At 35.7% G+C, this 12,200-nt stretch overlaps 1 protein-coding gene across 1 annotated transcript in view; it reads right to left on the bottom strand.

Moving 5' to 3' along the window:
* The window catches only part of LOC124154930 (transmembrane protein 41A-like), a 29,444-nt gene extending 19,049 nt beyond the window's left edge, over positions 1–10,395 (bottom strand). Inside the window, exons 1-2 of the mRNA XM_046528705.1 lie at positions 10,069–10,395; positions 9,839–9,994 (exon numbers count right to left, since the gene is read on the bottom strand). Coding sequence (XP_046384661.1) covers positions 9,839–9,994; positions 10,069–10,164 — 252 coding nt within the window. The 5' untranslated portion in view covers positions 10,165–10,395. The remainder of the gene's footprint in view (positions 1–9,838; positions 9,995–10,068) is intronic.
* Positions 10,396–12,200: the final 1,805 nt, after the last annotated feature.

The following is a 12,200-nucleotide window of genomic DNA, read 5'->3' as shown; positions in this document are numbered from 1 at the left end:
TAACAAACGTGAAACTTTGGGGCTTTTCTTTGACTTCTCCAAGGCATTTGACCTAGTGAATCATAAGCTGCTCTTGTGCAAACTAGATAGTATGGGCATCAGAGGCACACCTCTCAACTGGATTGCATCGTACCTTCACAATCGATTTCAGACAGTAAATCTTTTGATCGATGGCACTAAACATACCTCTAGTATTTGTTCATCCTCAATGGGTGTCCCACAAGGGTCTATTCTTGGACCTTTTCTATTCTTGATATACATTAACGATTTACCTACAACTTTATCATACACAGATAATATTACACCAATCCTATACGCGGATGACACAAATGTGATCATCTCCTCCTCTTCACGTAGCTACCTAATTGATAAAGCTAGGCAAGTTACAAAAATACTTGGTAAGTGGGCCAATGAAAACCATTTAATTGTAAACGCTGAAAAAAGCAAATTGATTCATTTCTGCACAACGAAAAATCTCTCATCAAGCCTACTTATTAAGAGTAATCACAAATCAATTGAGCAAGTGTCTTCTCTTCAGTTTCTGGGTGTATGTTTGAGTTCAAATCTTTCTTGGACCCAACATACTGATCTCTTGAGTCATAAACTAAGTTCCACATGTTACTTACTGAGACAACTCAGTAGTTCAGTAAGAAGGGATACACTCCTTACTCTGTACTATGGGGAGTTTTATTTCCATATCTTCCACAGTATAATTTTTTGGGGCTCCTCTCATATCAACTCATTACGCATTTTCAGACTTCAGAAAAAGGCTGTTAGAATAATAGCCCAGAAACCATCCAGATACTCATGCAGACCCTTATTCAAGGAGCTAGGCCTTCTGCCACTGCCTTGCATTTATGCTATGATTACTGTGTTGTACATCAAATCTAATATCATAAGCTTTCCCCTTAATAGTGACCATCACTCGCATCACACAAGATGCAAGCATGACATACATTACACTACTACAAGGACAACTTTAAACAAACTGGGCCCGAGGGAAATGGGGGTACGACTTTATAATAAACTCCCTGCTGATGTAAAAAATATTAAAAAATTTAATGCTTTTAAAATACAATTAAAAAGGTTCCTTCTTTCAGGCTCATATTACTCTTTGGAGGAATATTTACATGAGTTAAGGGCTTGATGGAATGTTATACAATGTGATTCTTTTTTTTTCTTCCTTTTCTTTGTTATGAGTGATTATTATATGTGATATATATGTACACTGATTTTATGCTTGTGAAGTAACTTATGTTTTTGATGGACGTGCCTCATACCTGTGCAAATGTACCTTGGTCTTTTGGGCAAATAAAACATATTATTATTATTTAACTGATGGAATTTTTCCAAACTGCCTCAAACTAAGTAAAGTCATACCACTTCATAAAAAAGGAAAAGTAAATGATGTAGAAAACTTTAGGCCAATAAGTTTGCTACCAGGAATCTCAAAAATATTTGAAAGGATAATGTTTAACCGTGTAATGAAATACTTGGAAATGAACTCTATACTTTCCAAGCATCAATATGGTTTTAGAAGAGGTAGTTCAACAGCTAAAGCCCTTCATGAATTCATCACCAAAACACTTACTGCAATTGATACAAATAATTTGCCAATAGGGGTATTCTTCGATCTCACGAAGGCTTTTGATATTGTCAACCATGAAGTCCTTCTGAAAAAACTAAATAAATATGGGATTTCGGGCATAGCTAATAAATGGTTTCATTCGTATCTACAGGAAAGATTTCAGCTGGTTGAAATTTCTCATTTTGATTCATCGACAAACCTAAAGCTAAATTTTCAGTCTGCCAAAAGAGCAATGAAATCTGGCGTCCCCCAGGGCTCGATACTTGGGCCCCTACTGTTTTTGTTGTATATAAACGACTTACCAAGTTGTGTCCCAGAAGCTGAAACTGTTTTATTTGCAGACGACACTAGTATATTAATTCAAGGGACTGACAATGTAGAAAAGAAGTATGATATCTTTTTCCAAAACTTTCTCGATACAGTAAATTGTATTTTACCATATGTAACATACAAAAGAGCAATTTTGAATAGAAAGAGGTATGTTACATTTACAAAGACTATGTACAGAAATGCTACTTACAACATAGAAATAACCCTGTGGACCAAGAGATAGAGTCTGATTATAAAAAGGCGAAACTGGACTACAAATTTAAGTTATATAAGTTTTTTTATTCTAAAAAAATTATGGCAACAAATAATGTTACCAAAACCACATGGGAAGTGATTAAAGAAAATACGCAAGTGACTAGCCCAAATAAGAACATAATCGCTGAAATAGAATATAATGGACTAACCAATGATCCACTTGAAATTGCAGAAAATTTCAATTCCTATTACGTGAACCACACCAAAGATCTTAAAACAATTTCTGGAACAGCAATCGGAGATTTAAAGACTTCAAATACTCCTACCCCTAATTCAATATTCTTTGAAGAAATAGCAGAAAAAGAAGTACTTAGTATTATAAACAATTTAAAGAACTCTCAAAGTAATGATATATATGGTATCAATTCAAAAATAGTAAAGGTGGTAGCAAAAAAAAATAGCCAAACTAGAGATGGGTCGAATAGCAGATTTCTCGAACTCGAATATCGAATTCGAATATTAAATCATAGCTCGAATATTCGAATACATACCTCGAATTTCGAATACCTCGAATACTAAACGATGAATGCTGGAATGTTTGACTCGGTTGCCTATGCAGCAGGCAACACAAGATTTTGGGGAGTAATTTTGATTTCCTTTAAAGGATTCGAACAGGAATTTAGCTGATTAATGGAATATTTTAATTTTATGGAAACAATTGGGCATATAATTAATTCAACTAACATCGCTTTACCCCCACTCCTGCTGCCAAGTGCTAGCTGACAATCTGAGGCATTTTGTAAAATACAAGCTCTTCTCCACCAAATTTTCTTCAATTATTTTCAGTCCATCTTTGGGAGTTCTCACGAGATTAGAAGATGAATTGGAATTGCTATCAGGGAGAAACCAAATATCCTGAGAAAATATCCCTTCGTCTGGGACTGTAACAATAAAGATTTACAGCACCACTCATAAATTGTAACTTGATACATGTTTTCGGAAAAGAATACTGCATCAACTTCCGAGAAGCTCTGCTGCTCATATCGAGTCCCGCCAGAATGCCAAGTCTCTGTCCTATTTTGACATTTATTTCCTCGCGTAAAATGCTTAAATAAAGTCAGAAATGCATCGCGTTTGGTCTTGTTCTTTTTTAAACTACACGCACATTACAAATATTTCAATCCAACAAAGGTGTAATATCAATTGCCGAAAGTCATTATTAGACACCTTTTGGGCTAATAGGTGATTCATGCAGCAGTTGACCTCCAGAAACTGGAAACTTAGAAGCAGGTAGGCTGAAAAAGGTCAGCGGGTGAGAGAAGGGGGGTGGGGCCCGAAACACATTTCTTTTGTTCTCGTGTAACTTGATATTTTTTTCGAACCTAAGGTCTTTGCAATATGATCCCTACGCGAGCTGGGACTTTTTTTTATTTCGGAGAAGAGGAAAGCCTCAGAGGGGGGCTAGTGCTGAATGGACGGGGATAGCGGATCTTGGGAAATGCACTAATGTAACTATCCCACGGTCCTCATGCAGCAGTTGACCTACAGAAAAGGAGAACTTCGAATTAGGTAGGCAGAAAAAGGTCATTGGGTTAGAAAAGGGGGGCGTGAGACATGTCTTTATTGTTCTCGTGCAACTTGATATTTTTTCGAAGCTAAGATCTTCGTAATAAGATCCCTGCGCGAGCGAGGACCTTTTTTTTTATTTCGGAGAAGAGGAAAGCGTCAGAGTGGGTGAGGCGAGTGCTGAATGGAGGGGGATAGCAGATCGTGGGAAATGTGCCAATGTTACTATCCCACGGCACTGAGTTTCTCCCTATGGTAGTTTCATCTCCTGGAAAAGATTCAAACTAAGTGCCTGCCCTTATTAGCCACAAATGACACATGGTAAACACTTCGTCTCATTTATAGGAAACCTGCGCGAGCTGGGGCCTTTTGTTTGATTTCGAAGAGGAGGAAAGCGTCGGAGGAGGGGCCGAAGGCTGATGGATGGAGGGGGAAGCGGATTTTGGGAATTGTGCTACGTAGTTACTATCCCACGGCACTGAGGTTTTCCTGGTGGGGGAAACCGGGTATTTTCGGATTTTTTTACCCGGATCAATTTAGGTTCCCCACGTCGAACTTTTTTCACCGCTCTGACCCGCGAATTTGATGTAGTTCGTCAACTTGCCTACAACGGCGCTGCATGCACTAAAAGATTAGAGTTCTCTACATTTTTCCGAGTCAACTACAAACGACGTGCGTGCGACAGTGTACGACGCGAAATTCAAAAGTATTCGAGGTATTCGAGTATTCGCGGATACTATTCGCACATCTCTAAGCCAAATCCTAACGCACATATTCAATAAATGTTATGAAAATGGTATCTTTCCAAAAAAATTAAAAATTTGCAAAATTATTCTAATAGATAAAAAAGGAAACACCAAAGATATAAATACTTATCGGCCTATTTCACTTCTGCCAATAATTTCCAAAATACTTGAAAAAATCATTCATAAAAGATTAATTAATTTTTTAGAGAAATATTCACTACTTTCTGAAAACCAACATGGCTATCGAAAAAACAAATCAACAATAACAGCTAAGTACGAAGTCTTACAGGAGATAAATGATCAACTAAACAGTGACAAAATAGCCATAAGCATTATTCCTTGACCTCACTAAGGCTTTCGATTGCGTCAATCACAAACTATTACTAAATAAGATCAAGTACTTAGGCATAAGAGGAAAAACATATGAACTGCTCGCATCTTATATGGAAGCAAGAAAACAATACATACAAATAACTACCTCACACGGTATGGCTATCTCATCGGCTAAAGACTTAACCGAGGGCATCCCTCAAGGATCCATTCTAGGACCACTACTGTACCTAATTTATACTAATGATTTTTTTGACTACATGAATACTACGCCATCCACCATGCATGCCGATGACACCTCAATGAGAATATATGCTACAAACATTAATCAGGCAACAGATGAAGTCTTGGAAGCCATAAGCAAAGCCAAAAACTGGTTTCTAACAAATGACTTAATAATTAATGACAACAAATCCCAGTTATTATATTATTCCGTGTCGAATTCCTTGAAACAAAAAGAAAATATTGTGAGGCTCAATAATAGTTTACCATAAACCAATGTTGACAGTCTCAAGTTTTTAGGCTTAAATATAGATACTAACCTAAACTGGAGTAGCCACATTAATAATATTTGCAATAAAATGAATAAAACTGTATTTGCTATGAGAATAATCATGGAAACCTGTTCTAAGACAGCAGCATTAACATTATATCATGCTAACATGCACAGCCTACTACAATATGGCATTATATACTGGGGACTAGCCTCAATGGTGTATATAGAGAGATTATTCAGGATCCAGAAAAGAGCTATACGGGTCTTAAATGACCTGAAGTCATGTGAATCTTGCAAAAATTATTTCATCAAAGATAGAATTCTAACTCTTCCCTGTATTTACTTACTTAACATAATTATATTTGTTAAAAATAACCCTCATCTGTACACACCACATTTGAGTTGTCACAAATACCAAACCAGACATCCTAATAATTTTAATAGTATTGTTGTATATCTATTTTATTTATGTTGCTAGGTATCTCTGGTAACTTGCCTCTTGGCAACTGTTTTGTTTGTGTTGCTAATTACCTGATTGTTAGGCCAAGGAGGCTGATGTGTTTGCAATATTAAATATCCATATACACAGATGGAATTAATAAATAATGAGTTGCATCCAGATCAATAATTCAGATTCTTGATTTACCACATATTTGGCGACGAGGATGGGATGTTTATTACTATTGGCGACGAGGATAGTATATTCCACAAAAAAGCATTTTATGAAAAAAGAATACTTTACTCAGGAATTCAGTATTTCAATAAGGTACCAGACACAATGAAAACAATGAAAGATAATAAGAAATTCTCTTCTGTGATTAACAAATTCTTTGTAAAAAGGCTTTATATTCACTAAATGAATTCATAAATGACAAAAATGCCTTCACATTATAGGTATAATTATAAACCACAGGATTTCGAATCCAAATATTTGTAGGATGTCAATTTTATAATGTAATATTGTATTTTGATTGTAATGTATATTGTGCCTTGGTGTACTGACTTGTATATATCCTTTACTGACTTTATGTACTTGACTATTACCTTTTATGTACTACTTGATCATTACTATTGACTTGCCTAGTAAAATTGAAGGTTAATAAATTTATTATTATTACTCCAGAGTCATTACAATACAAAATAAATTCTACCATGAAATCTTTTCAAAATTGGTTACATGATACTCTGTTGGCCATGAATATCCAAAAATCTGTGTGCCTAAATTTTAGCAAAGAACAGCCCTGGTGAAAATGAACTGTTCACGAACCGTTCAAGAAGCATTAAACAAAGTGTTCAGAACCTGTTCACTAAGTGTTCATGAACTGTACGGGAACCGTTCACGGACTGTATTTTGGCCCATTGAACCGTGACGAACCGTTCCCATAAGCTGTTCAGCAGGCGTTTCCCAGCTGTTCATGGAGTGTTCTGTAACCGTGCAGGAAGCGTTGCACGAAGTGTTCAGAACCTGTTCCTGAAGTGTTCATGAACTATTATTGAACCATTCACGGACTGTATTTTGGCCCATTGAACTGTGACGAACCGTTCCAATAAGCTATTCATGGGGTATTTTCCTGCTGTTCATGAGGTGTTTTCAGATGTTCGTGAAGCATTCTTTTAACTGTACAGGAAGCGTTTACCATAATACCAATGATGATTAACATCTCGAAGTGTAGGTCTGACAATAATAATTGAGTAAATAACAATTGTGAGAATAATATGCAAAATTGTTTACCAACATTTCGATATATTCCTTATACCTTATTCTGGGCTATGAATGATAATGGTTACATTAAATTGATACATGAAGGCAAGGGTGAATCCAGGATATTTTTCTGGAAGGGGCACATGGGTGTGACAGGCAAACAGTCTTCTCATATTTGAGATTTAAAGGGTAACAATATGCATAGAAAAATTACTGTACAAAATATTTTCTTTATCTTAACAAGATACTTATTTATATAAAATTACGTAAATGATTGAGACTCCCAATTAAACAAAAAGTATACTAAAAATCTTGTCTATTTTTCAAGCGTCTAGGGGGGGGCACGTGCTCTCCCCCCCTAAATCAGCCTATGCATAAAGGAATGAAAGGTTATTACTATGTTTTGTTACAATAAAAGAATATATGTAAATAGAATTCAATTTTACATACATAATATGCCAAAATTCTTGTCTCTTCTTTTACATTTGTGTACAATTGAATTCTTTCTGTATTTTTTGTGACCTACAATCCAAGACATTAATCATCATTGGTATAATTGTAAACACTTCCTGTAAAGTTAAAATAATGCGTCATGAACATCTGAAAACACCTCATGAACAGCAGGAAAATACCCCATGAATAGCTTATTTGAACAGTTTGCAACGCTTCAATGGGCCAAAATTCACTACAAGAACGGTTCCCCAACAGTTCATGAACACTTCTGCTACAGTTTCTGAAAATTTTGTGTCACACTTTTGGAATGGTTCTTGAACAATTTATTTTCACCAGGTATGCAACCTTTATCACTCATAACAATTGTATATCCTTCTCAAACTATACACCAAGACATTAATCATCATTAAATAATCGAGGTCAAGAAAAAGAAATCCATTTAATAATACCAGTGCTTGATCAGGAAGCTGTGGTAGATATGCTTACAAACTGTAGCTAGGCTGAACTGAAGTGTTGCATACCAATGAAACTAAACTGTTCAGGAAGAGCTCTCAAGTCTTTGGGAATTAAGATTTTCAAGCTTCTGGGGTTATTTGCAGTACTTTTAGTTATTGCACAAGCTCAGGATTGTATTTGAAAGTCACACATTCACCACTTTTACTTATTTCATTTATTTACTTTGCTCACATTATTGTTGTAAATGCATAGCAACCTCAAAACATTTGTACTTATATATTTACACTTTTATTAAAACTGTCAATGTAAATATATATTACCCTCATTATACCAATTTGGCAATTTTTGCACATTTCACCAATAACTCAGCATAAATATTCACACACAGTTAAAGCACTTTCGAATTTTTGAACATATTAGCCCTAATTTTAAATGTCTTCCCTTATAATGCACTCATTCATGTTTCTTTTAAGTCATGCTTATCATTTATGCAAAATAGTGAATCATGAATAGTATTAATTAAATTTTACATTTAGTAACTGTGGAAGAAATGGGTTGGGCTCTTGAATTTAATAATCTGTTCAGGAAGCGTTCTTGGCCAACTGTGCTGAAGCTGTGCACAAGACGTTCCATTCATGGGCCGTTTGTGGGTAGAGCGTGCGAACAATTCCCAAACACTTCATGAACGGCCTAGGAAATTTTTCAAGTTTTAAGTTAATATCTGATACTAATTTTGCATAGAAAATTATAAAACACAATGATGATTGTTTTCCTTATGATCAATTATGAAAAATAGTGAATCATGGATAAATTATTTCATTTAGTAATCATGGAGGAGATGTGCAGAACTAAAATATATGTTCATGAAGCGTTCATGTCCAACTGTGCAGGAGCCGTGCACAAGGCGTTCCGTTCATGGGCCGTTCGTGGGTACCAGGTTAGAGCGTGCGAACAATTCCCAAACACTTCATGAACGGCCCAGAAAATTTGTGAACCGTTTGCACAGTACGTGCACAGCTTACGAACAGTTAAGCGAACAGTTCATTTTCACCAGGGAGTGTACATCAGTACAACTTAACGATGTTGACCTCTTATTTGCAGACAATGTAAAATTCCTTTGTGTTGTATTCGAGCCATCCTTAAAATGGTCCTCACATATCAATTCAATAATACCCAAGCTAAGTAAATTTCTGCATCATCTCTGCAAATGTTCATGCCACATTGCAAAAATTATTAAATTGCAAAAGCAGGCCATAAGGACTCTCTTCAACCTATCTTATAGAGAGTCCTGTAGACCTTATTTTAGTAGGGCCAGTATAATGCCCCTACCCTCCTTGTATATTTTTGAACTCATTCTGTTTGTTAAAAATAACATGAATTTATATGAGTTCATTCACATTCACCAGCATCATACCAGTTCAAACCTAGATATCCACATCAAAACTAGATCTACCACACTAAATACTGAGGGTCCATACCACAAAGGAGCCAAACTCCACAATTCACTCCCTCAAAATATTAAGAAAATCAGCAATTTGTATAAATTCAAAATTGAGCTCAAAAATTTTTTAATAAAAAAACCTTTGTAATCTATTGATGAATTTTATGCTCTATGTAAGGAAAAACTTAAATGAGTAAGGGAAACTATATTATTTATATGTATTATGCCTTTACCACTGATTTAAATATTGTCCTGATATATCTTTAATTGCCATTTGCGTACATATACTGTGTTCTATTGCCATCATTTGTTTGTGTTTTTATGCTTTACGTAATGAATTCCACTTGACGAAACTATGCAATTGTATTGCCTTCAGTGAATAAATTATTATTATCTAAGACGCGACTCGAGAAACTATACATGCCCTTCTTAATTATAGTGCATTCAACTAGGTTCAACGATATGTTAAAATGTCTAACATCATACTCGTGAGGATTTTTGTATGGAAGTGGGAGAGAGATGGACGAGAAATTACCAGCAACGCTGACCCAGGAATCATGAACGATTGTTTGTACAGGTATGCGCTGCAGAACAGAGTCAGTACATAAACAAAGTGCTTCTCATAGTATGCCTTAAGTGTGTCAGACAGCTCTTGCAATTCAACGAGGCTATTAGGAAAATGAAGAGCAACCTGAAATTGGAAATATTCATGAGATGCTTCCATAAATAAATATCCGAAACGATCAATAAAAAACTATGACCTACCTGCTTTTTGTCTATGGAAGGTGCCAGTATCGTCAGTAAGTATAGCCATGCCGTGGCAAAACTAATTATCAGAACTAGGTACAGAAAATTAGGCATTCCTAAAACTTATCATTCAGTTAACTGTCACTAGAATTGATTTTAATAAAATAAGGATCTTAAGTTGGCAAATCTTAGACACAGACCGCAAACCATAGTATCGATCGACGAGGATATTATATGAATTCATCCAGAATATATGTGCGGAATGCTCCAACTTAACATTTACTACATACGTAATCGTCGTATTTACTGATATATATATTCATAATAAAACTGCTGACCCAGCAGACTGTCACGCGCATTATTTTAACCCATGAAAGGTCAACCCACGCCCAGGGAAATAGCGACAAAATTATTCTAACACATAATGCTTTATAATTATGGTATAAAGACGGCTTTTTCAATTAAACTTACTATTACACCTTTAAATCGGTTCATTTTATTCTTTTAAGAAAGATAGTTATTCTTTCTTATTACGAATTGGCAGGAGAGACACTCTAAAATATAAGTGCAGGCAACGTTCCACTCGGACATTTAATAAGACATAAAACCAGATATAGCAAAAAAATTACCTTTAAAGTATAGATAAGTAAACAAAATTTATGTAACTCAACATTTCAACCGGCATAAAGGATAAATATGTACAAAAAAAATACGTTTTATACTATGGCGCTATCCTGATAGGTGTCCCGTGGAGAGCGCTAGTAAAGGCAACTTTATACACTGAATTTTACGAAACATTAAAGCGAAAAACCGACTGAATCTACCTTTAAATTAACGATAAACATCAGGATCAATAAAAAGACATTAATAAGGACGTTAATTTATCCGTTGTTAAACCACATAACATGAAATACTGAGGCGCTATCGAGAGGTGGGCAAGTCGCAAAAAGAGATTGCAGTGTATATGTACCCTGGACATTTATTATTTCACCTATGCGACATATCTAAAACAGGGATTTGTAAATGAAACACAAAAAATCAAACATATGGTAACGTATCATTCCCAACCCCGAATTAATATACAACAAAAACTACGCATGTTCAAAAACTAAGGCGCTATACTACGCATGTACAAAAACTAAGGCGCTATCCGCATTCAGGAACCAAAAGTAGGTGCATATTAGATCTCTTTAAGGACAGAAACATTCAAATAATGAGGATGAAAATCTATTTACAATATTCTCCTTAAGCTAATATCTTGGAGTAACACAACCATAATGTTTAAAAATAGAATGAAATCATGTCCACATGGAACAAAAAAATATTTGACAATAAAATCAAAATAGGGTTTTAAATGCGATATTTTCAAAATAATCCATCAGAATTTCGGATCGAAACTCGTCTACATCACGAGGTAACACATCAAAGATTATGTAACACACATAGCCCATAAGGATTTACGTTACATGGAGACACCACGAGTCGACAAATACGAGGTCGCCCACCCCCAATCGCCCGCAAGGAAGGTAGGTGGTATGAATGGGAAAATATTTTTTCCCGAAGATCTCGCCCGGCCCACAGCTGTGATGTCAGCCTAATCGTAGAAAAACATGTTCAACCGAGGGACTAAAATAAAAAACCACAGCGTAAGTACTTTTCCCCTTTGAAATCTAGGCCTGGATGGCCCAACCCACAGCCTTGGACACCGTCAACAAAATCTGTGAAAGTGAAACATTTTTAAAATTTTTATTTTCGGTAAGAATGGAAAGAAATTTACTACAATCCAAAAGGAAACGAAAGCATGACGAAACCTCCGTTTACAAATGCATTTGAAAAATTTACGACACTAGAGGAAAATACTTGACCCATAAAAAAACTGGAAGTAAAAATGTAAATGTGACATTTTAAAAAGACTCCATCAGAATTTCGGATCGAAACTCGTCTACATCACGAGGTAACACATCAAAGATTATGTAACACACATAGCCCATAAGGATTTACGTTACATGGAGACACCACGAGTCGACAAATACGAGGTCGCCCACCCCGAATCACCTGCGTATAAGGTAAGTGGTACGAATGTTAAAATATTTTTTCCCGAAGATGGAACCCGGCCTAAAGCTGTGATGTCAGCCTAATCGTAGAAAAAC

Source organism: Ischnura elegans, chromosome 1, assembly GCF_921293095.1.
Source record: "Ischnura elegans chromosome 1, ioIscEleg1.1, whole genome shotgun sequence".
Taxonomy (NCBI): Eukaryota; Metazoa; Arthropoda; class Insecta; order Odonata; family Coenagrionidae; genus Ischnura; species Ischnura elegans.
This window is presented reverse-complemented; position numbering and strand designations above follow the sequence as displayed.